The 26,050-nt window shown below is 41.0% G+C and overlaps 1 protein-coding gene across 1 annotated transcript; it reads left to right on the forward strand.

The window, feature by feature from the left end:
- Positions 1-655: 655 nt before the first annotated feature.
- On the forward strand, positions 656-25,303 carry Supv3l1 (Suv3 like RNA helicase). Its single transcript, XM_048338914.1, has 15 exons — positions 656-964; positions 5,949-6,026; positions 6,376-6,483; positions 8,610-8,724; positions 10,035-10,203; positions 11,828-11,939; positions 13,473-13,550; positions 16,402-16,493; positions 17,539-17,719; positions 18,385-18,478; positions 19,607-19,826; positions 20,920-21,000; positions 22,116-22,292; positions 24,110-24,258; positions 24,846-25,303. Exons 1-15 carry the CDS (start codon positions 697-699, stop codon positions 25,255-25,257), a joined length of 2,334 nt encoding a protein of 777 aa, XP_048194871.1. The 5' UTR covers positions 656-696; the 3' UTR covers positions 25,258-25,303.
- Positions 25,304-26,050: the final 747 nt, after the last annotated feature.

The raw sequence follows: 26,050 nt of genomic DNA on the forward strand, positions 1-26,050 counted from the left end.
CCTTCTATTTCACAGAAGCAAATGACCTACTTGGATAGCATTCGTCCTTTTTAATTCCGGTAAACCCACGCCCTCCCAATGAAACTCTTTAGCCCAGTACACCGCACACACTTTAGCCACGTGGTTGCGATTTCTCAGTTGCTAGGGTGACGCACACGAGCAGCTAAGTGAAGTGTACTTACGCGTGCGTCTACCGCAGTAAACCAAGTTCCCCCCACAACCCTTGTGAGCGGAAGATCCATTTCTGTTCCCACCATTCTCCCTAGTAGGAAAGAGGTCAACAATGCAGGAAACTCCTGGGAAATGTCCTTTAACGTAGGGGCCAGCAAGCAACTTCCGTGGCCTCGGCTAAGCACAGCGGCCGGCCGGTTTGTATCACCTGACAGCCCGGCAAGGCCCCCCTTCTCTCTTCCATGACATCCCTGGAGATGCCTGTTTATTAGTCTTTCCTTTGGGAGCGGGGGAGGGGGATTGTTCCTAATAGCTAGAGACAGAGAAGATAACAAACCACCTGGGAAGGCTTTCCCTCGAGCTCCCCTATTCCTGGGAGAGCAACCTTTCCCCTAGTGATCAGGCGTTCGCTCAGGCACATCTCTGATCACCTTGGGTCTTTCTAAACCGCTGGCGCAGCGTTACGTCACTACCCACCGCCGTATCCCCTGGTCCTTCGAGGCTTGGTTAGAGCGTGTGGCCTCCATGTCTTTCCCCCGGTGTGCCCTGCTATGGTCCCGGCTCCCGGTGGGGCAACGGGCGGGCCAGCGGGCGGCCGTGTGCTCTGCCCTGGGCGTCCACGTTGGACCCTTTCGTTGGCCTCTGGGGCGGGTTCCTGCCCTCGCCGCCTCCTCGGCGTCGGGTGGTTCCAAAGCCCCAAACACGTCCTTGTTTGTGCCCCTGACTGTGAAACCTCAAGGCCCCAGTGCGGATGGCGACGTTGGGGCCGAGCTGACCAGGCCTCTGGACAAGAGTGAGTGCCGGAGCCACCGCGGTCGAGGTGGTGTCGGGTACAGTGGGCGTGTGAGTTGTCTAGTTCATCCATACCTTCTCGCCCTATAGTGGCGTTTTTACTTTCAGTCCCTCTTCGAATGTTTTCAGCTCTCTGTTTCTGGTGTTGAGGTGATTCGCTCTTTTAGTCTTCAGGCAGTTCACCGCCTTTCCCTGCACTCTTCTTTTTTTTCCTCTGTGGATCCCTAATACTAACTGCTTCTAAGGAGAGGCAAAGAGGTAAAGCAGTGCAAAGCTAGATTTTTATTTTTTTTCAGGTTCCTGGTCATTGACAGTCCTGACACTAATCTGACACTTTTAGCTCGTGGTGGTTGCCAAGAGCAACGAGTCTCGGTTCCTCATCGCCTCCACTCCACCTCCTCTCCACGGGATAGGTGGATAAGTCGGCAGTAATGCAAGATAGAACTTGATAAGGGGGTCCTTGCCGAAAGTGGTAGATACCTTCACCAGGCTCCAGAGAGCAAGTAAAGGCCTAGTGCCACAGAGTGGCTGTGGGTTTTGACCCTAGTCTTACTTTGATGGATTTGGCAGAAATGTGTGTATGCTTTCAAGGGGCACTTCAGATTCTATGGCTGCACCTTCGCTTCTGAATTAAAGAAGGTGAGAGGTTTCCATTGAGAAAATGAAATTCTGGGAGGCTGAGGGAATGCTGTAGCCCAGTTCCAGGCCCTAGTTGTCTGGTAACTACCTCCAGACAGCTCACTTAAGCCAGCAAAAACGATGCCTTCTATTGTAATTTGAAAGTGTACACATTTTAGTGTGCTGTGGGACAAATCTTGTTTTTCAGAGCTTTAGAAGCCGCATTGCTTGTACTAAAAATAGGATTGGACATATTCTCTGATTTGTTGCTGCCAGTTTAAGCAAGGTTTTTTTTTTCTACTTAGAGTTATTACTTTCATAAGTCCTCAATAAAGTAATTATGTTGACATTATTATTTATTTTGAATTGTAAAAACATAACACAAGTAACGATGCTAACATTAATTTTTTTCCTGATGGTACTGGAGTTTGAATTCAGGGCCTCCACCACTTGAGCCATGTCCTCCTCCTAATCTTAGCCATTTTTTTTTTTTTCTGGTATTGGGACTAAACTCTGGCTCTTGACTTGCTTGCTTGGCCAGTCCTTTACTGCTTGAGCCATGCCTGCAGTCTGTATTTTTTCTGGTTACTTTGGAGATGGAGTCTCACAGACATTTCTGCCATAGTCCTGCTGGTCTCATCCTCCCAACTAGCAAGGAATAGCGGTGTGAGTGTTAGCATCCTGCCTCCCCCCCCTCCCCCCCCACTCCCCAGCTCCTTAGCTCCACCTACACCTAAACTCCCTGCCCTAGAGCTATAATGGGCCACTCCCAGTCACCTACCTACTTAGCTACTGCCTCGATAGGTGTGGCAGCCAGACACCATGTTGCTCCCTCTCTCGTGGGAGATATGGCTCCACCAATAAACCTCCTTATAAACCTTCTCCTGTCTGTGACTTATCTCTGCATGGTCCCCTGGGATGGATGGCTGGGACAGATTCTTTCAGTGAGGCTCCCTCACCCATACCCTGATCATCTTAACTATTTTCATGTGTATGGTTCAGTTATGTGCATTCACATTGTAAATCATTATCTTGCAAAATTGAGACGAAACATTTTTCCTATTCTGTATTATTTGAAAGCATGTAATTTATAAGGCTGTTTGCCTTATATTTTGCCTGTCTTCTTTCTTCCTTCCTCCCCTCCTTTCTTCACTCTTTTCTTTCCTTTTTCCTTTCTTTCCCTTCCTCCCTTCCTCCCTCCCTTCCTTCCTTCCTTCCTTCCTTCCTTCCTTCCTTCCTTCCTTTCCTTCCTTTCCTTCCTTTCCTTCTTTCTTTCTTGACTTTGAACTGAGGGCCTCAAGTCCTTGCTCAGCTTTCTTGCTCACAGCTGGCACTCTACCACTTGAGCCACACCTCCAGTCCGGCATTTTGGTGGTTGATTGGAGATGGAGTTTTGAAGACTTTTCCACCCCAGTAGACTTCAAACATACATCCTCCAGGTTTCAGCTTCCTCATTAACTGGGATACAGCTGTCAGTCATCTGTGCCTTGCTCTTTTTTAGAAAAACAGACTGTCACTATACAGTCCAGGCTGGACTCAATTTGTGATCCTTCTTCTTCCTCATCCTTCTGAATTCTGAAATTATAGGCATGTGTGATCATGCCTGGTTTAGCAGTCATTTTCATCTTCTAATCTCCAGTCTCCTATTTGTTCTAAGTAACCATATCCATATTCTGTTTCTGTAGATTTGTCTGTTTTGTATATGTTGTAGAGCTGACTCCCATCTTGACTAAGGAAACATGGTAGGAAATGTTGGGGGGAATAGAGCTGACTCCATCTTGATTATTAGGTCAGCCTGACCCCAAAATTCTGCTTCTTTAAATGGCTTGCTTAGCTTGTTTGTTATTTGCTCTACCCCCTGTGTCAACTTCCTACATCTGTGCCATGCTTGCTTTGTTGCCTGCTCTACCCACTGTGTCAAGCCCCTACATCTGTGCTACGCTTTTACCTTTATAAATCCCAATTTGAGGATTGCTCGGGGTCATGGTGGCAGCTCCGGAGTCTGTGCTGTGTCCCTGGCCGGTCAGTTTGCTTTTTGCTTCCCCAACAAATCTGTCTTTTTTCTTGAGACTGTCTCTGAGTGGTGGACTCTTGGAGGGACGGGGAATCCCATCCCTCCAACCCCATAACATTTCTAACCCCATCACAGTATATAGCATGTAAATCATATATGTGGCCTTTTGTGATTTTTTTTTTACTTATATGAGAAATGTCATGTTTTTAAATAATTTTACTTTTTTTTGTTTATTTTGTGCCATTCATAGAGCTTGAACTTAGGACCTAGGTACACTGTCCCTTAGCTTTTTTGCCCAAGGCTGGCACTCTTAATACTTGAGCCACAGCTCCACTTCTGGTCTTTTGGTGGTAAATTGGAGATGAGAGTCCCATGATTCACTGGTGTCTGGCTTGAATCATTTTAAATTGAATAAAATAACATGATTTCTTATACAACACTGGAGTTGTAAAATGTGCCAAGTGCCTGGCTTACACCTATAATCCTAGCTATTTGTAACATAGGCTAACTCTGAATAAATGGGATTTGTCTTTTGTTTGTATTGAGCTTATAGATTGGTCGAAATTTCTCAAGCAATAGCTCGTGCTTTTGCCAAGACTCTTTTGTTGTTGTTATTTAAGGGGTTGAACTCTGGGCCTGGGTGCTGTCCCTGAGCTCTTCAGCTCAAGGTTAGTACTGTACCACTTTGAGCCACAGTGTCACTTCTGGTTTCCTGGTAGTTAACTGGAGATAAGAGTCTCACAAACTTTCCTGCCCAATTGGCTTTTAACCACAATCCTCAGACCTCAGCCTCCTGAATAGCTAGAATTACAGGCGTGAGCCATCAGTGCTCAGCCAAGACCTTTTTGTCATTGACTTTTCCACTATTGATACTAAGAAGCTATTGTGTGTCATAGATATAAGAATAACAGCAGGGGCTGGGGATATAGCCTAGTGGCAAGAGTGCCTGCCTCGGATACATGAGGCCCTAGGTTCGATTCCCCAGCACCACATATACAGAAAACGGCCAGAAGCGGCGCTGTGGCTCAAGTGGCAGAGTGCTAGCCTTGAGCGGGAAGAAGCCAGGGACAGTGCTCAGGCCCTGAGTCCAAGGCCCAGGACTGGCCAAAAAGAAACCAAACGAATAACAGCAACCCAAAAATATTGACAGCTACCTATCATCCAAGGACTGGATGTCTGTCTTCTAGTTAGCTTTGGAAAAAAAAAATCTAGTGAGAACCATCAGCTTTGTAACTTCCTTATTATATAAAACAAAGGTTTATTTTAGTAGGATGCTATATATTCAAGCCAAATTTTTCAGCATGTGGGGCTACCTGAAGTGTGGTCAGTACTTTGTGGGAGATATACATGTATCCAGGCCTCTTTGCTTTTCAGGAGCCAGGACTGTACCATCAGTTTTGACTTTTCATCCCAGAAATGTATAAGTGGCTGGCGGAGGGAACTCATTATCTCTTCAGATAATACAATTGTATTTAACCCTCATACAATCTCAGTTTAAAAAAAATATAGATAGATTTGTTGGTTCATGGTGGTATGTCAGCTCAGCAGACATCTACTTTCAACCTCGTTTGAGCATGGAAATTCCTCTGCTATTACTCTTGAAATTCAGCTCTTAACCCTTGCTTGAGTACACCAATCCCAAGGAGCTCTTATTTTTGTGGGACAACCCCTTTTTGATATTCTGATTCTTCAGAAATTCTTGTATAAATTGCACTGAAATCTTCCCTTATTTCCATTGACTACAAAACAAGAATAGCATGTTTGCTGTAAAATCAATCATTTATAAACTAAAGATCACCTCAATTTTTCTTATCATTTGCTAGAGGCTGGGTAATATGGTCTTTGTCTTTTTGGTTGGGTTTGTGCTGCTGACTACTTGCTATGCATACTGAATACTAGTTATAAGTAAGAGAAACAGAAGCCTAAGAACAGTGGAGGCTCCCTCTGAATCTGTCACACTCGTTCACTCCTCTGTTGTATAGCAGGAATGGTGCATTGATTTTTAGTTTCCAGATGTTGCTCATTTTGACCTATAAAGAGAGATCATCTAAAACCTTCAGGTTCTTGTAACATTTTTTAATTTTTTTGGCCAGTCCTGGGCCTGAGCACCATCCCTGGCTTCTTCCTGCTCAAGGCTAGCACTCTGCCACCTGAGCCACAGCGCCCCTTCTGGCCGTTTCCATATATGTGGTGCTGGGGAATCGAACCGAGAGCTTCATGTGTAGGAGGCAAGCACTCTTGCCACTAGGCCATATTCCCAGCCCTCTTGTAACATTTAATGTAATGACTTTAGGTTTCTTTTCTTTTTTGGATATTTGTCTAAACTAAGAAATGTTAAATTTTTGTTTTCTAGATGAAGTAAAGAAGATCTTAGACAAGTTTTATAAAAGGAAAGAAATTCAAAAACTGGGTGTTGATTATGGACTGGATGGTAAGGCCAATAGCTTCTTTCTAGAGTTGTGTTGTTTCTTAAAAGTACAACTTTGCTGGTGTTTCATGGTCTAGAGATAAACTAGTTCTTGGTGTTAGACTTATCCAGGCAAAGCTTGCCTGGCAAAGGTGACCTGGTGAGCCCAAATGTACATCAGAGGAGCTGGGCCTTCATCCTTGTTCCACATAGTACAAGGATTTCAGCTTTAGTTCAGATCATAGTGATTCAACTGTACTGCCAAAATAACACACAAAACACTTGGAGTTTGGTGTGATGTGTATGTGTGATTTTTAAGATGAGAATTGAAAGAAAACTAAACCTTACATACTGTGATTTATATTTTCCACAGCTCGTCTTTTTCACCAAGCTTTCATCAGCTTCAGAAATTACATTATGCAGTCTCATTCCCTGGATGTGGACATTCACATTGTTTTGAATGACATTTGCTTCAGTGCAGGCAAGTGTTGAGAGAATTGTTTCAATTCTTTAGATATACTTTCCATTTTTCCCCTGTATTTAATGTTTATTCCTCTCAGGACTTGATTTAGAATGGTCTGTGAGTAATTCAGTGCTTTCATGGAAGGCCTGCTTGGTTACTCTTGCTTTTTTTTTTTTTTTTGCCAGTCTTGGGGCTTGAACTCAGGGCCTGAGCACTGTCCCTGGCTTCTTTTTGCTCAAGGCTAGCACTTTGCCACTTGAGCCACAGCGCCACCTCTGGCCTTTTCTATATATGTGGTGCTGAGGAATCAAACCCAGGGCTTCATGTATACAATTCTACCACTAGGTCATATTCCCAGCCTTACTCTTGCTTTTTATATTCGTTCCTCAGTGAGTCACTAAGTCATGTATGAAGGGGGGCCCTTGACCAGTCATCTTCTGCTCTCTGCTAGGTGTTAGCACCAATGGCCATAGTGAAACCAGCTCTCACATGACATTAATTAGTACATGGTGATTCCGTCTAGTTCTGTTACTGGCTTCTTTCTCCTCTTTGTCAGGATACAGTTCAGAGCATCATCGTTCTATTCCCATTGGTAGTCTAGCTTTTTATTTTAATTTTTGAGGCAGATCCTTATTAGAAAGCTCCAGCTAACATTGATTGAACCTTAGGCTGCCTCAACCTTCTGAATGCTGAGATAACAAACCTACACTTCAATGCCCAACAAGTTGTAACTTTTTTTTTCTGGTACTGGGTTTTGAACTCAGAGTCTCAAACTTGCTAAGCAGATATTCGACTGCTGAGCCATACCTACAGGCCATTAGGATTATACTCTTTAAATATATGCCTCTCAAACCCTGATCTTGTACCTGGCAAGGAGGGAAAACCTAGATACAGAGCAAATGGGACTTGTCCTACTCTCCTCCTTTTTTTTTGTATGGGCACTTGAAGTCAGGTCCTGAGTTCTGTTCCTGAATGTTTTCATTCAAGTCTAGTGCTCTACCACTTTGAGCCACAGTGTTACTTCTGGTTTTCTAGTAGTTAATTGGAGATAGAGTCTCGTGGACTTTTCCTGCCCAGGCTGGCTTTGAACTGTGATCCTCAGATCTCAGCCTCCTGAGTAGCTAGGATTATAGGCATGAGCCACCAGTGCCTGGCTTCACTCTCCTCTTAGAGCTGTTAATGTGTAGGAAACTTACTGAAGAATCAGTTTGCTTACATAATGAAAGTGGCTCTTTGTGGTCTTTGAAGTTCAAAAGTGAGATGTCGTACTGTGTGGCATAAGTGGTAGAGCTCTAGCCCTGAGCACAAAGAGCCTCAGGGACAGTGCTCAGGCCCTGAGTTCAAGTGTCAGAATGGGCAAGGGGAAAGAAAAAACCTGAAGTCCCAAAGTGTTTGCACTGAGCTGAAGGTTAATAGCTCAGTAGAAGAGGATGTACTTAGCATGTGCAAGGCCCTGGGTTCAGTCCTTGACACACAAAAAATAGAGAAATTCTTCACCTTATATAAGCTGCTCTTCTCTTAGTGTATATGGCTAGATTCTTTATTTTTTTATTTTTATTTATTTATTTATTTTTTTTTTGGCCAGTCCTGGGCCTTGGACTCAGGGCCTGAGCACTGTCCCTGGCTTCTTCCCGCTCAAGGCTAGCACTCTGCCACTTGAGCCACAGCGCCGCTTCTGGCCGTTTTCTGTATATGTGATGCTGGGGAATCGAACCTAGGGCCTCGTGTATCCGAGGCAGGCACTCTTGCCACTAGGCTATATCCCCAGCCCTAGATTCTTTATTTTTAGTGTAATTTTCACCAGTGTTAATCTTTACCTGTTTTGCACTAGGGGAACAGAACACAGTGGTTGGCAGCCAATTTTCTGTTTTCCCCAGAATACAAATGAAATTTAGAGGATAAAGGAATACAAACTATGACCCCATGAAAAGAAATTGTCTCTCCAGGACTTTTCTTTTTATCCTGGCAATGCTTCTGTAACTCCCTCACTAAGAAGAGGCTTGCCTAGCATCAGAAAGTGGAGGCTGGTTCCTGTGTTTGGGCCTGGCCTGGGTTCCATAGTGTGACACTGTCTGAACGAATCAAAGTTTCAGTTGTGGATAGCATGTGGATTGTACATGTTAATGTAGTGCTTTATTTTCTAGCCCACGTGGATGACTTATTTCCATTTTTCCTGAGACATGCCAAACAAATATTTCCTGTGTTGGAGTGTAAGGATGATCTACGTAAAATCAGTGACTTAAGATTACCACCTAACTGGTTAGTTCCTTCAGCTGTGGATTTACAATGTTGAGTTTCTAATTTGGAAAAAACTAATGATTGTCTATAATAATTATTATTAATTATTGTATGCTAGATAACAGATTTTTAGAAAGAGTTTGGATTTTGTTATTTTCCCTGAAGAAAAAAACCAAGCAGTTAATTGGGGTGTCCCTGAGTCTAATTGAGCTTGGATTTAGGTTTCAGTAGGGCACATCTGAAGTTGCTCTACTTCCAGGGATTTTCCTGAGGTCTTGGTCCTTATGTCTCAGCGGAATGTTTGTGCGTAATTAGTCCTTTCCACCATGGAAGACTTCTTCAAGATTTTTCTGCTCAAATACTTGGTTGGCTGCTTGCTAGGTCTTTTTTTTTTTTTTTTTTTTTGGCCAGTCCTGGGGCTTGAACTTAGGGCCTGAGCACTGTCCCTGGCTTCTTTTTGCTCAAGGCTAGCACTCTGCCACTTGAGCCACAGTGCCACTTCTGGCCATTTTCTATATATGTTGTGCTGGGGAATTGAACCCAGGGCCTCATGAATACAAGGCAGGCACTCTAGCCACTAGGCCATATCCCCAGCCCCTGCTTGCTAGGTCTTGCTAGTTCCCTCATGGCACATCTGTAGTGCAGCCTCTTGTTCAAGGACTCCCAGGAGGTCTCCACACAGACTTCAGGGCTTCCCTTCCCTGCACCCTGTTGCTCTTCCACAGCTGCCCCTTAGAGTCGAGCTGTTTCAACTGCTCTCAATGTGGCCTCTGCTGCTTTGTTGAGTGGCAGCATGGTCCCTTAGAATCGAGCTGCTTCAGCTGCTCTCAGTGTGGTCTCTGCTGCTTTGTTGAGTGGCAGCATGGTATTTTTGTATACCACCTCCCCATGTCCTGTTTAATGCAGAAAAACTTGACTCATGTTCCTTCTTCCCAGAGATTTCAGACTGCCTTTATCCATGCAGGTAGTTGTCTGACTTTGTATTTGCTTTTGGGCAAGTCTACCCATCACCAGTTAGTCCTTCCTGACCAGAAGCAAAAGATGCACTTGTTTTGTTTGTACAGATGGAAGTTCAGAGGCCTAGCAGTGCTTGCTTTTAGAGTCTCATGTTTAGAGCTATGTAGATGATATGAACTTGTCTAACTGACAGCAGTTACACTTTTAGTAATTCCTGAGGAAAAGAGAGTTGTATAGTAAGGAAAATACTCAAGAAATTAATTTGCATTTGGACTTTAGATAAAGCATGCTTTATTTTTTAAATTTCCCTTAGTTAATATTTGCCAGAATATATTTTCAGATAAATGAAATTAGTCTGTTTGCTCATTGTTTAGGTACCCAGAAGCCAGAGCCATACGTCGGAAGATAGTATTTCATTCGGGTCCCACAAACAGTGGAAAGACTTACCATGCGATCCAGAAATACTTGTCAGCCAAGTCTGGAGTATATTGCGGCCCTTTAAAATTACTGGCCCATGAGATCTTCGAAAAGAGTAATACTGCTGTCAGTGTATTATGAGATACTTGGCCTTTTTTTCTTGTTACTTTTCTTTGGGTGATAAAGGTAAAATGGGGGAAGACATAAGTAGTTAGTTACTGTTAAATGAAAATGACCATATTTCACTGCACTAAATTTATTGCAGTTGTAATCAAGGGAAAGCCCGCTGAGCTCTAACATGCCATCAGTACTTAAGATGCATGGAAAAATAAAGGAGAACATGGTGGTATGTGACTATATCCAGCACTTAGCTGGTGGACGCAGTCCTGAGTTGGGCCAGCCTGAGTTACATAGTGAGCTTTGTCTTAAAAAAATGGATAAACAACAAAAAAAGTACACAATACAATGATTGACAAAGAATATTTTACATATAGATAGAAATGCAGAGAATAACATGAGTAATTATGATCATATTCCATCATACTCAGCTTGCTTTTTTACTATTTACTTTTTTTTTTTTTTTGGTGCTGGTCCAGGAGCTTGAATTCAGGGCTTAGGTGCTGTCCCTGAGTGTTTGTGCTCTTATCACTTGAGCTACAGCTCTCTGGTGGCTTTTTGGTGGTTAATTGGAGATGAAAGTCTCACAGACTTTCCTGCCTGGGCTGGCTTCAAACGTTGATCCTCAGATCTCAGCCTCCTGAGTAGCTAGGATTACAGGCTTGAGCCACTAGCACCTAGTTTATTTACTTTTTAAAAAAGAAAATATTCCTGATGAGTTGAAAGTCCGCTTGATCTGTTTACCTCCTCAGAGTTAACTGGTGCTCTGTTGGAATGTTTATTTCCCTCTTTATTAAGTTTTGATGTTGTCAACTGGAACTAACGAAAAAAGACTAAAAACACTTTTCAAAACTCAGCCTGTTGTCTGTGGTATAATTTTACTAAATAAGCTGCATTTGGTTCTATTTTATTATGATTATAATAAACCAGTTATATTATTTTATTGTTATATATGTAATGTTAAATTATTGATATAATTTACATTGTGGCTTTATAATTATCCATCTTGGGTCAGATAATTTGCATTCTGTATTTCTTTGAATAATTTGAGTAATTTGTGTACACAGTAGCTCTTTATTAGTAATTTTTTTTTTTGTCAGTCTGGGACTTGAACTCAGCCTGAGCACTGTCCCTGAGCTTCTTTTGCTCAAGGCTAGCACTCTACCACCAAACCACTTTCCCAGCCCTGTTCATAAATTTTTGAGAATGTTTTTCCTTGAAACAAAAATGACTCACTACATCTTGGCAAGATGGGATGATTGTTCAGCCTACAATACCGTAGCTCCAAAGTACATCAGACTACATCTTAAATTTTATTTGTATTGTTCTACTAATATACAAACAATTTGTGTTCATTTTATTAACTTGTAGTAGTACAGAAATGTACAAAGTTTAAAAAGTGAAAATATTGCAGTTTTGCATGATATTCTTACCTGAGGATTTAGCTGATTTGAGATAGTTCCAGTTTTACCTAAGTTATGTAGAGAAGTAGCTATCACTTTTTTTTTTTAATAAAAAAGAAGGCATTGAGTATACTCTTTCAACTATCAGATCTGTTAATAATGGAGAGAATACTATGCTAAACATCCAGCAGTACTTTTTGCTAAGTCCAAGTTCCCTTTTGTCATTCTAGGGCATACCATGTGACTTGGTGACAGGTGAAGAGCGTGTGGCAGTGGAGGCTGATGGCAGACAAGCTGCCCATGTTTCCTGTACTGTTGAGATGTGCAGCGTTACTACACCTTGTATGTATATGCTATTTGCCTCCATATGAACTTTTGCATTGATTTCTGTAATTCTGTAAGTGACTTTTTTTTTTTTTTTTTTTTTTTTGTGGCCAGTCCTGGGGCTTGGACTCAGTGCCTGAGCACTGTCCCTGGCTTCTTTTTGCTCAAGGCTGGCACTCTGCCACTTGAGCCACAGCGCCACTTCTGGCCATTTTCTGTATATGTGGTGCTGGGGAATTGAACACAGGGCCTCATGAATACGAGGCAGGCACTCTAGCCACTAGGCCATATCCCCAGCCCGTGTAAGTGACTTTTTAATGAGTATTGCATTGAATTTTTATATTGCTTTTGGCAGTTTAGCTATTTTCACAGTATTAATTCTGTCAATCCACCATCATTGAATGTCTTTTTATCTTCTGATATCTCCAGATTTTTTTTCTTTTCTTTTTTTTAAAAAATTTTTTATTTATTTATTTATTTATTTGGCCCAGGGCCTGAGCACTGTCCCTGGCTTCTTTTTGCTCAAGACTAGCACTCTACCACTTGAGCCACAGCACCACTTCTGGCCATTTTCTGTATATGTGGTGCTGGGGAATAGAACCCAGGGCCTCATGCATACTCTTGCCACTAGGCCATATCCCCAGCCCCCAGATTTTTTTTCTTCAAAGTTTTACAATTTGCATTATAAAGGTCTTTCACTTCCTTGGTTAGGTTCTTTAGGTATTTTATTGTTTTGGAGGCTATTCTGAATAAGATTATTTTCCTGTCATTGCTCAGCCTATATAGAATAGCTATTAATTTTGCTGTATTGACTGTGCTGACACATGATTCTTAAATAAAGAGAGGCACTGATTTTCCTATGGTGGGCTTACAGTTCCTAAGAATGAGCAGAGCTGAGTCCTGAGGAATCAATCATGCCTTCCACTTCAGTTCTAAGAGCTGCCTGCTTTTCCTTTGTGAGGAAGCATCCTCAGTGAATGAAGGGCTGTCTCTGCCCTTTTCCTAGAAGTGTAAATCCTTGCTACCTTCTTTGCTGCTGTGGAAATAACCTGGGTCTGAGGTTATAGAAACCCGGAGAAGTGGAGCTGCGCAGCTCCGAAACAGTGTAGTAGATTGGCTAACAGTGTATTTATTACTGCATGGCCTGGGTTTCAGTTTTTATTCCTATGGTTATTGCCTAACCTTGGGCTAGAAACTTCTCTTATCCTCAGTTTACTCTATTTGTTTAGAATTTTTGTTATCTTTTAAGTATTCGTACAAAGGGGTTTTACTCCAACAAGCCAGTTCATAAATAAAGTACATCTTGATCAGTGTCACTCCTCCCATTGTTTTCTGTCTCCTCAGATTCTTCTGTCAAAATGAGATTATATTTTAACTCCCTGTTGTGAGAATTAGTGAGATACAATTATAAATCACTTACAATAAGCATGCCAGAAGACTCAGTAAGCGATATTGGTGATGATGTGATGGAAGCTTAAATTTTGGTGGGAATTTGTTTATAGAATTGTTTAAGTAGAGTATATTGCTCATGACATTTTTTTTTGTTCTAAGATGAAGTGGCTGTAATAGATGAAATTCAGATGATTAGAGATCCAGCCAGAGGATGGGCCTGGACCAGAGCGCTCCTAGGTTGGTCATTTTAATTTTATAAAAGCTGAGCTTTGTGATGCCTCCATTGAGATTTAGCTGCTGCCCTTGTGAGTTAGTAGTCTCCAGATTCTCTTATTGACAAAAGTCAATCAAAAACACCAATTAAGTGTGACTTTTTTTACATGATTAATAATGGTAAATTCTTTTTTTTGTTGTTATAAAGCTAGCATAACCATGCAATTCAAGTTATAGAGTTCAGTCTCTTGGCTGAGGATGTCGCTTAGTGGTAGAGCATTCTCCAGGCTTGTGAGATGTCTTGTTTTTTTGTTTTTTTGTTTTTTTGTTTTGCCAGTCGTGGCGCTTGGACTCAGGGCCTGAGCACTGTCCCTGGCTTCTTTTTTCTCAAGGCTAGCACTCTGCCACTTGAGCCACAGCGCCCCTTCTGGCCTTTTCTATATATGTGGTGCTGAGGAATTGAACCCAGGGCTTCATATATATGAGGCAAGCACTCTTGCCACTAGGCCATATTATATTCCCAGCCCCCCGTCCTGGTTTTAATTGCCAGCACCTCAAGAAAAGAAAGTGTACTGTATTTATACAATTGCTACTACTGTTTTGGCATGCTTTGGGCCAATCTTTTTTCTTATACATGTGACTTTTTGTTTTATTTTTTGCCAGTCCTAGGGCTTAGACTCAGGGCCTGAGCACTGTCCTTTTTGCTCAAAGCTAGCACTCTACCACTTGAGCCACAGCGCCACTTCTGGTTTTTTCTGTTTATGTGGTGCTGAGGAATTGAACCCAGGGCTTCATGCATGCAAGGCGAGCACTCTACTCTAAGTCATATTCCCAGCCATTTGACTTTTTAAGAATATGGCATTTGTATCTACCTTTGGCTTTTTGTTCTTTTCAGTTCTCTAGTTTCATAGACATTTTTCATATTACATAGTAGTGTGACTGCATAATCTACATTGAAGAGCAGTACAAAACTTGTTCCATAGAATTAAATAGTTTTCCCTATTATTACTATTATTATTTTTTTTCCTTTTGCCAGTTCTGGGGCTTGAACTCAGGGCCTGAGAACTGTCCCTGGCTTCCTTTTGCTCAAGGGTGGCACTCTGCCACTTCTGGCCATTTTCTATACATGCGGTGCTGAGGAATCGAATGTATACAAGGCCACTAGGCCATATTCCAAGCTCCAGTTTTCCTTATTATTAATGGTTCAATAAAAATCTCTGTGGCCATAGTGTTTTTTTTCTTTGCCAGTCCTGGCACTTGAACTCAGGGCCTGAGCACTGTCCCTGAGCTTCTTTTGCTCAAGGCTAGCACTCTTACCACTTGAGCCACAGAGCCACTTCTGTCCTTATCTGTTTGTATGGTACTGAGGAATTGAACCCAGGGCTTCACGTTTGCTAGGGAAGCACTTTACCACTAATCCACATTCCCAGCCCATGTTTATTTCTTTAGGATGGATTTTGAGAATTGGATTCTTCAGATCCACCAACATGAATAAACATGTCTACTGCTTGATTTTTGGAGTGATTTTTTTCTTTTTTTTTCTTTGAGATAGAATTTCACTGTGTAGTTCATAGACCTTAAACTTGAGATCCTTTTGCCTTAGCTTTGTGAATGCTAGGATTACAGGAATGTACTGTCACTTCAGCTGGAGTGAAATTTTGATCCAGTGTGTTGTAAGGCAGGTATTTTGTGTGTGTGTGCCAGTACTGGGACTTGAATTCAGGGACTGGGTACTGTCCCTCAGCTTTTTTGCTCAAAGCTGGTGCTCTCCCACTTGAGCCACAGCCCCACTTCTGACTTTTTGGTGGTTAATTGGAGATTAGGAATCTCACAGATAGCTGGGTACTAGTGGCTCATACCTGTAGTCCTAGCCTCTTAGGAGGCTGAGATCTGAGTATCACATATCAAAACCAGCCTGAGCAGGAAAGTCCATGAGACTATAGAAAATGAGAAAGAGTACTAGAAAACCAGAAGTGGCGCAATGGTTCAAAGTGGTAGAGCACTAGCCTTGAGCTAAAGAGCTCAGGAACCAGCCCAGGCCCAGAGTTCAAGTCCTAGGACTGACCAAAAAAAAAAAAAAATTCACAGACTTTCCTACCACCTGGACTGACTTTGAACCATGATCCTCAGTTCTCAGCCTCCTGAGTAGCTAGGATTAAAGGCATGAGCCATTGATTCCTGCAGATGTTTTCAAATTTAAAAACACGTAAATTCATTCTTCAAGTTAACATTGAAGCCTGTTACAAATTAGAAAAAAGTGAATATGCTCAGGGGTTAAGAAGCTCAGAGTTACTTTTATCTTCCAACTATTGCATTTGAGATGACACCTCAGTGAGTCTGTGGAGCCTAATTTGAAAAATACAAGATGGCCACAGTCCAGTCCTGGCTGGCTTTAGCCTGTAATGGACTTGGAACTTTGGCTTTGAGTAATTTAAGAGACTTGTGATTTTTTTTTTTTTTTTTTTTTTTGGTCAGGCCTGGGGCTTGAACTCAGAGCCTGAGCACAATCCCTGGCTTCCTTTTGCTCAAGGCTAGCACTCTGCCACTTGAGCCACAGAGCCACTTCCGGCCTTTTCTGTTTATTTGGTGCCAAGGAATCAAACCTAGGGCTTCATGCATGCTAAGCAAGCACTCTACCACTATGCCACATTCCCAGACCCTTTTTTTTTTTTTTCAAATGAGGATGTTTTTTTTTTGCACCATTAGAAGATAGTGGTTGATTGAGGTTTATATCCAAGAGACAATATTTGTGAAAACATTTGGTAGACTGACAAAACATTATTAGGTAAAAAGAAAATTTACTATGTAAGTGTTATATGTCTAATTATAAATCTTTAAAATTGTAAAAAAAAAATAATAATGACTGCATTTTCAGGACTCTGTGCTGAAGAGGTTCATTTGTGTGGGGAATCTGCTGCTATCGACCTGGTCACTGAGCTGCTGTATACAACCGGGGAGGAGGTGGAGGTACTAGATCATGTGCTTCATTCTCCAGAACCCAGGCCCACTGTGCTGTACCTTCACAGGCCCTAGACTGCAGCAGATCAGAACTCTGTAACTTCACTCTCTCATATATATGTACATGCATGTGTGTGTGTGTGTGTGTGTTTGTGTGTGTGTGTGTTTGTGTGTGTGTGTGTGTAAGTAAATGTATGTGTGACCCCTTAGGTCTTCCAAAGGTAAGGAAGAGTCTTCATCTTTCCTTATATACCTGGGGTTTAACAGATTGCTTTAGAATTGAATTTACCAATTAGGACAGTTCAAGTATGAGATCCAGCCTGAAGTCTGGTGTATTATCTGTTGGAGCTTTTGCTGTCCATTAGTGTCAGGTACAGTTTGTTTCACATGTACAAATTCCTAATTTAGGAAGTTACTAGTTTCCTTTGAACAACAAAAGGTATTAAGATGAAATAATTTTAATTTGGCCCATTGCTTTAGGTTTATGCTCAGCTTTTAGGGTGAGAGGAATGCAGGGGAAGAAATTCTGGATTGAAACATAGTGTGACATTCTGCTCATTTAGAAATACCAGTGAGAGAATCTTTTTTTTTTTGCCAGTCCTGGGGCTTGGACTCAGGGCCTGAGCACAGTCCCTTGCTTCTTTTTGCTTAAGGCTAGCAATATTTCTTGAGCCACAGTGCTACTTCTGGCTTTTTCTGTTTATGTGGTGCTGAGGAATTGAACCCAAGGCTTCATGTATGCTAGGCAGGCACTCTACTGCTAAGCCACATTCCCAGCCCCCAGTGAGAGAGTCTTTAACTCATATTTTCTAAACAAGGGAACAGGCAGTATTTCTCTCTTTTTCTATTTCTTTCTACTTTGAACACATTATAGTAAAGTAGATCCTTGCTAAAACTTGCTAAAAAAGAAAAATACCAGTGAGAACTAATAGTAGTAATACAGTATCAAAATAAATGATTTTTTGTTTTTCCCTTGATTTGTTTTTCCAATCTTCTTAGTGAGTAGACATAGAAAGTTGAGTGTGTTGTTCTACCATTTCCTGTCTTTATTTAGGTTCAAAGATATGAGAGGCTAACTCCCATCTCTGTTCTGGACCATGCACTGGAATCTTTAGATAACCTTCGGCCTGGAGACTGCATTGTCTGTTTTAGCAAAACTGATATTTATTCTGTGAGTCGACAGATTGAAATTCGAGGGTTGGAATCAGCTGTTATATATGGCAGTCTCCCACCTGGTAATTACTGGTTTTCATCATGAAAAGATATGACATCTCTTCACGTTTGCCACTTACGTTGAAATATGCATAGAAAATGTAGTAAAAGAAATGTTTACTTCATGTGACCTATAACAAAGTACCAATATATCACACAGCTTAGGTATAGGTTATATGAGCTAAACATTTCTCTACCTAACCTAATGGAAATAGGAGTATCTTAATAATTTGTAGCTCGTGTCATTTGCTGCTATTAAACTACATTTTAAATGTTGAATTTATGTTTTATGAAATGTCATTGAACTATGGCCCTGGTAAAGTCTTTCAAGTTACAGTCCTGAAATCTACCAATCTGCCTTAGAAATGATAGGCAGATGTTGAGGGACCGTTAAGATGCATGTTGGGGACTGTTGCTACATGGTTGTTGAGGTCTATTACACCAGTGTTGAGGGCCTCTTACATGAAGGTTGGGGTCTGATGCTGTGGAATCTTGGACTGCTGCTTCTGGTAGGGCCTTTGAAAGCAGTGGAAGTGGGATAAGAGACTATGAATATTAAAGAAATACAGTTTGAAACAGTAAAAGTTTACCCATAAAAATGAAAAGAGCACAGGTACATTCAGTATGGTGTGGTAAAAGATGGAGAGCATTAATTAACAACAACAAAAAAAATCTGTTTCTATTTTAGGGACCAAACTTGCTCAAGCAAAAAAATTTAATGATCCTAATGATCCATGCAAAATCCTGGTTGCCACAGATGCAATTGGCATGGGGCTTAATCTGTAAGTAATTTGTTTGTGGTAAGCATGGACATTCAGTGGGCTAGATAGCTGTTGTTTTTGTTTTCAGTTTTCTAGTTGGCATTAATGACCAAACACTGCGATTTGATCTTGCTTATACCTTAAGATTAAGTAAAAAACCAAAAAAAACAAAAAAACAAAACTATTGTAGAAAGACTTTTAAATGTTCTTCTTCCTACTGCAATCTGTTATCACCAGGCTTTGTTTTTGGTTTCTTTGTCAATAATACGTGCATGGTAGTCATTTCTTTAGTGATAGCAATGTTAAGCCTGCATGTTCTGCCTTAGCTGATGGAAGAGCTATACCTTCATGAATCAAAATAATTATTTACAGCTTAGCAACTAACTAACTTTGTTTTTGCTGGCCTTGAACTTCAGGGCTCAAAAGATCCTCCTGTCTCAGCCTCTTGAGTACCTGGGACCATGGTGGTATACAACTGGTCCAGGTGAAGCTTATTTTTTAAAGCCAGATGCTTAATTTGGGTCGTTGTTCAAAAAGTCTTTTTGGGGGGTGGGGTGGTCCTGGGGCTTTAACTCTGGGCCTGGGTGCTGTCCTTGAACCTCTTTGTGCTCAAGGCTAGTGCTTTACCACTTGAACCACAGCGCCACTTCTGGCTTTGTCTGAGTAGTTTATTGGAGATAAAGAGTATCAGGGACTTTCTCTGCCTGGGCTGGCTTCGAGCACAACACAATCCCAGATGCCACTCTTCTAAGTAGCTAGGATTACAGGCATGAACTACCAGCACCCAACTTTAAAAAATACTTTTCTGTTCTTTCTTTTTTTTTAAAATCATTAAATTTTTTAGTTGTTATCATCAAGGTGATATACAGAGGGTCACTGTTTCATAATAAAAAGTCATTTTCTATATGGCTTAAAGGTATAATTTGTATGCCATACAGTTTACCCATAGTACAGTTTCATGATTTTTAGTAAATAATTTTGTTAATATTGTTCGAAGGGAAGAAAACCATCATCAACAAACTTTTCCTTACATTTTAAATGGCAACAAGTTTCAAGTTAGCTTAAATTAAAGCTGGGGTGAACATTTCTGTGGTGATCCAGGTGGAGAGGTTAATGTAAGCTGTGGGGTCACTTTTATTTCTATTTCAGGAGCATAAGAAGAATCATATTTTACTCCCTTATAAAGCCCAGTATCAATGAAAAGGGAGAGAAAGAAATAGAACCAATCACTACCTCACAAGCTCTGCAGATTGCTGGCAGAGCTGGGAGGTTCAGCTCGCAGTTTAAAAAAGGAGAAGTGACAACAATGAATCAAGAAGACCTCAGTTTATTAAAGGAAATTTTGAATAGGCCTGTGGATCCAATAAAGGTAAGAGGAAGCATATTCATGACTGCTTCCATGTTATTCCTTTCCAGACTCCTCTGTCAGACACCTAGAAGTGAGCACAAGTTTGTATAGTAAAAACCATACCTATAAAGCCCTGCTTCATCATTGTCTTCGAGAGGCATAGAGACCCATTGGTGTTCCAGTGAGAGGTTCAGATTGATTTTCCTTTATTTTTCCTAGGATTGTAGCAGCAGGTGGGAGTAAGATACAGTTTCTTCCTGTGACCAGCAAATAACCAGGAGCTTGATTAGAGAACAATCCTGCATGGGCCAGGAAGAACAATATTATATTTTGCTTAATATTACTGAATCAGAAGTGTACATATTTTAAACTAACTTGAAAAAATACCTTAAATTTACAATTGCTTGGGCATTCACTTCCATTTATTTCCATTCACTTCATTCATCAGTAACACTAAAGACAACATAAGAAAAATACTCCCTGATGGGAATCACTTGCACAAGCTTTTGTTAAGAGTATGGTTAGCTTCACAAGTAGCCACAGTACACTTGATACTGACACCATTTCCTGCCCATGTGTCCTCACTTCTTATATTTAAATTGATCTTCCTTTCCTTAGAAATGAGATCTCTTGCTTCCTCTTTTCTCCCCTTGCTGTATTCCTTACAGTTACCTGTGGGTGTTTCTTAACTGTGCAATATGTACAAAGAGATGTTACCTCCAATTTAGACACTTGGTCATCTGTGTATGTAAGTTTTATTACCCTAGTCAAAGCAGCTGGGTTTTCCTCATTCATTTTTATTCAGTAAAGAGAAGTGAGACTTAGAAAATCATTCTGTTCTGGAAAATATCTTACCTATTTCATCTTATAACAGGTTTTAGAAATATGACTAACACATAAGCCAAAGACTTCATTCAGAGAATACAATCTGTCATTTTTATTAAGTCATCAGCTTTTAAAATGGACAGTAAATGGTAAAGTGGTAATGTCTTTTTCTCTGTTTTATCTAAATTCTTGGCATGGAATTAATTTCCTGAGAACTTCACTGAACTTCTTTCAAAAAACAGGGAGAAGAATTAATTCACAATTATTTTTTCCTTTACTTTCACTAAAGGCAGCCGGTCTTCATCCAACTGCTGAGCAGATTGAAATGTTTGCCTACCATCTCCCCGATACAACACTTTCTAATCTCATTGTAAGTGGAAACTGATTTTTTAAATCGTCATGTTTTGCACTCAGGGCTTGCATTTCGAATACCACTTAAGCCATACCCACAGCCCTTTTTTTCTATTCTGCCCATGCCAGACATGGCTCTAGTCTTCCTACGTATGCTTCTCCATGTTAATGGGGATGGCAGATACTTGCCATTGTGTCTAGCCATTGTGTTTTCATTGGAACTTTGATGCTCTTTGATCTTTGCTTCCCAAGAAGTTAGGAACACAGGATTCAGACGTCATGTCTAGCCCCTGTGAAATGTGTCTTGTAGTGGAAATGTATCTTGTATTCTTTCAGAATCTTCTGAGAGGGCTGGGAATGTGGCTTAGTGGTAGAGTACTTGGCTGGCATGCTTGATGCCCTGGGTTCATTTCCTCAGTACCACAGAAAACACCAGAGGTGGTGCTGTGGCATCAGTGGTAGAGCTCTAGCCTTGAGCAAAAGAAGCCCAGGGACAGTGCCCAGGCCCTGAGTTCAAGCCCCAGGACTGGCCAAAAAGAAAAAAAAAGAATTTCCTGTGAGTGCCAGTCATAATGGTCATAATGGTACATGCCTATAATCTTAATATTTTTAATTCCATTATTCAAATTCATGCTTTTTGATATATACTGTAAAGTTACAAACATTCTGATTTGCATTCTCATTAGCAGGAAATTGTATTTATAAACTGTTGTCAAAACTGGGATTTATTACTATATTTACTATTTGCCATTTTCAGCCTACCTTAAGCAGTAACTTCCATTATAAAAGATAATATATTTAGAACTAACATTTTAGTTCATTACCTTTCCATGTTTTTTTATCTGCTGTTATAATCTCAATATTGTAGCGACAAGATCGAGTTTGAGGCCAGCCTTGACTGTTGGCTACATAGCAAGATACAATCTAAGAATTTTGTCCTGAGGAATCTGAATATTTCAGGTTTCGGTCATGAAAACTATGGGAAGAAAATCTCTTTAACTTGAAAAGGCAGTGACTAAAGCAGTCCCCTCTTGAAGAATACTGTGGATTAAAGAAATTGTCTTCTGTAGATTTCAGCCCTTTACTCACATGTAGTGAGGCAGTCCAGTAATCTCATATATCCTTTCCCCCCAGGATATTTTTGTAGACTTTTCACAAGTTGATGGACACTACTTTGTCTGCAATATGGATGATTTTAAATTTTCTGCAGAGTTGATCCAGCATATTCCATTAAGTCTGCGAGTGAGGTATGTGTTCTGCACAGCTCCTATCAACAAGAAGCAGCCTTTTGTCTGTTCTTCATTGTTACAGGTAAGCCTTGATCTTCTGATTTTGAGTGGTTCCTGATTGATGTATTTTTCCCAAACACTAGTTTGTTATTCAAAATTAAACACTTGGGGAGAGTACTCTATAATATGAGAGACTTCATAAAAACTTAAATATAAAGGGACTTTCTCTTACAGAAATTGTGTGTGTATGTGTGTGTGTAAGGATTTTTTTTGCCAGTACTAAGGCTTGAACTTAGGGCCTGTGTGCTGTTCCTTAGCTGTTTTGCTCAGGGCTGATACTCTGCCACTTGAATGATACACATCTCTAGTTCTGGCTTTTTGCTGGCTACTTGAAGATAAGAGTCTTAGACTTTTCTGCCTGAGCTGGATTTGACCTATGATCCTCAGATCTCAGCCTCCTGAGTAGCTAGGATTTATAGTCATGAGCCACCAGTAGTAACCTTATTGCTTTCATTATTTTTTGAATAGGGTCTTGCTTTTTGTCTGACCATCCTAGACTATGATGGCTCTTTCCTGAACTATGATGCACTTTCCACATAGCTGAGATGTTAAGAGGACACCACAATGACCAATTTAAAAAAATTATTGTTGTAGTGGAAGTAATATACAGAGGGGTTACAGTTACATGAGTCAGGAAATGAGTACAATTGTTTTTTAATTTTTATTTATTTATTTTCCAATCCTGGGCCTTGGACTCAGGGCCTGAGCACTGTCCCTGGCTTCTTTTTAGGCTCAAGGCTAGCACTCTACCACTTGAGCGACAGCGCCACTTCTGGCCTTTTCTATATATGTGGTGCTGAGGAATCAAACCCAGGGCTTCATGTATACGAGGCAAGCACTCTACCACTAAGCCATATTCCCAGCCCCAACACCCAATTTTTTATTGTGTAAGATGGGGGTCTAGCAATCTTTTTTGCCTGTGTAGTGGCCTAGAACCATGGTCCTCACAGTCTTGACCTCCTGAGTAGCTGAAATGACAGGCAACTGCCACAGTGCTGAGCTGTTACTTGAGATGGACTCGTGCGAACTTTTTACTTGAGTCTCCCTCAATCTGCAATCCTCTAGTTTTCAGTTTCCTCTGAGAAGCTAGAATTATACCCAGGCATTTTTTGCTTCCTCTGATGTACGTATTATTTACTTGGGCTTTGTAAAGAGAAGAAAGTTGTTTGTTTTTTTTCCCCTCTATTGAAATGGAGATCTTGCTGTGAATCAGACTGACCTCAAATTTGGAATCCTCCTCCCTCAGACTTCAAAATGTTAGGATTATAGGTATGTTTAACTAGGCCTGGCGATTCTTTTTTCATTTGTAAACAAAAATATCTTTATAGGGGCTGGGGATATGGCCTAGTGGCAAGAGTGCCTGCCTCATATAAATGAGGCCCTGGGTTCGATTCCCCAGCACCCACATATACAGAAAATGGCCAGAAGTGGCGCTGTGGCTCAAGTGGCAGAGTGCTAGCCTTGAGCAAAAAGAAGCCAGGGACAGTGCTCAGGCCCTGAGTCCAAGCCCCAGGACTGGCCAAAAAAAAAAATATATATATATCTTTATAAAGTATTAATTGAATAATTGTCTCCAGTTAGCCAACAAAAAGCTGGATGTGTAAGCATGGATCGAGTAAGTACCAGTGGTGAGCAAAAGCCAAGTGATAGCATGAGGCTGAATTTAAGTCCCAGTAGCACAACAACCACAACAACAAAAACTAGAAATGTGTCAAGCAAGATAGTAACCTTTCTGTTGAAATACTCTCCCAGTTAACATTAATGTTCTGCATCTTTCCTTTCTAATCATAGACTTAAAGGAATTCTGATTCTTCTACTGAGTTCTAGCTTTTCTCTCAGTTTGCCAGGCAGTTTAGCAGAAATCAACCACTGACCTTTGCATGGTTACGTCGATACATCAAATGGCCTTTACTTCCACCTAAAAATATTAAGGACCTTATGGATCTTGAAGCTGTCCATGATGTCTTGGATCTTTACCTGTGGCTAAGGTACCACACTTTTTTCTTCCTATGTCCTCGTTTTTCTAGTAGGGCAAACTTAAGATTTTATGTTCTTTCAACTAGGTACATATTTGCAAGTAAAGTATTCATGTCTAACTTATGCTCATTCCAAAAAAGCCTTCAGGAGTCTTTGAGATTCTTTTTCAGGTAGCCAGGTGAGGAGTTCCACTCTTGCTATTTAGCATGATCCTTAAACCAAAAGGATCACTGCCGCTTGGGGACTTTATAGAAAGGAAGACTCAAAGGGCCCTCCCAGACTTAATTAGATTGTGCATTAACAAGCTCCTCAGGGTATACATTTGTACCTTAAAATTTGAGAAGCTGTGCTTTGGAGAGGCTTCTTAAAGGAGGGGCATGACCCCTTTGCAGAGAATATCACAATTACCCGAGAGAGCACTCACCCACTCTCTATGAATTAATCCTCAGGTGTGTTAGGGCAGAAATATAGGTTAGCCAAAAGCACTGCACAGAGTTTGCAGAAAGAGAACATTTGGAATCTTAATAGTGTCAAAATGTAGGCATATTGCTGCGTTCATTCAAAGCTCTAACTACAATGTATTGTATACTTTTCCCAGCTACCGATTTATGGATATGTTTCCAGATGCCAGCGTTATTCGCAACCTCCAGAAAGAACTAGATGAGATTATCCAAGATGGTGTGCATAACATCACCAAACTGATTAAAATCTCTGAGTCCCGGAAGCTATTGAATTTGGAGGGCTTGTCGGGAACCTTGAGAAGCCAGTCAAGAAGATTACGTAGTGCCAAAACCACAGAAGGCAAAGATGCTGAGCCTCCCAGCCCCAATGTCAGCAAGCTTTCCCTGGCTTCCAGACTAGTACAGCAAGGACTCATCACTCCCGACATACTGAAGGAGCTTGAGAAAGAGTGGCTGACTCAGCAAACTGAGCAGAACAGAGAAACAACTGAGACTGGACTGATCTCCAAAGGGTTAAGAAGGAAGAAGAAGGAACCCAATTCTGAATAGGCTTTTTGTCTTTTAGTTTTTACAAATAAAAAAACTTTTAAATCTTTTTGCTCATATGAATCACTGCCTGCTATAGTATTGTGATCTTTTTATGCTGGATTTTTTTTTTGCACAGAAAAATGAACCTTTAAGGATGACTAAATTGAGCTGGACACCAGTGGCTCTCACCTATGATCCTAGCTACTTTGAAGGCCAAGATGTGAGGATCATGGCTTGAAGCTAGCCTGGGCAGACAAACCTGTAAGACTTTTATTTCTAAATAACCAGTAAAAAGCTGGAAATGGAGGTTTGGTTCAAGTGGTACAGCTCCAGTTGTATCAAAAAAGCCAAATGAGCGTAAGGCCCTGGGTTCAAGCCCAGTATACATTCAGAAAAATGTGACTAAACTAGTCTTCTAACATTTAAAAGATACTGCAAGAAAAAGATAAAGGCACTGGTGGCTCATACCTGTAATCCAAGCTACTCCAGCTGAGATCTGAAGATCGTGGTTTGAAGCCAGCCCAGGCAGGCTTCAAAGAAAAGTCCAGAAGACTGTTATCTCCAATAAACTATCAAAAGGCTGAAAGTGGAGCTGTGGCTCAACTGGTAGAATGCTAACCTTAAGCAAAAAAAGCTCAGAAACAGTGCTCAGGTCCTAAGTTCAAGCTCTAGGACTGGCACCACAAAAAGAAAAAAGGAATCTAAGGACCAGAGACCAGAAGAAATCACCCATTATACTAATGTGCTCTAGCAGACATTCTTCTCATCAAGGAAAAAATAAATTAAAAAATATATTTTTAAAAGATACTGCATT

This window comes from Perognathus longimembris, chromosome 2, assembly GCF_023159225.1.
Source record: "Perognathus longimembris pacificus isolate PPM17 chromosome 2, ASM2315922v1, whole genome shotgun sequence".
In the NCBI taxonomy this organism is placed as follows: domain Eukaryota; kingdom Metazoa; phylum Chordata; class Mammalia; order Rodentia; family Heteromyidae; genus Perognathus; species Perognathus longimembris.

Excerpts from the sequence above, each read along its gene's own strand:
- Supv3l1 (XM_048338914.1), top strand. The coding sequence starts at position 697 with ATGTCTTTCCCCCGGTGTGCCCTGCTATGGTCCCGGCTCCCGGTGGGG. Across the intron at positions 6,027-6,375 it reads TGTTGATTATGGACTGGATG|CTCGTCTTTTTCACCAAGCT; the intron begins GTAAGGCCAATA and ends TATTTTCCACAG. Across the intron at positions 8,725-10,034 it reads TTAAGATTACCACCTAACTG|GTACCCAGAAGCCAGAGCCA; the intron begins GTTAGTTCCTTC and ends CTCATTGTTTAG.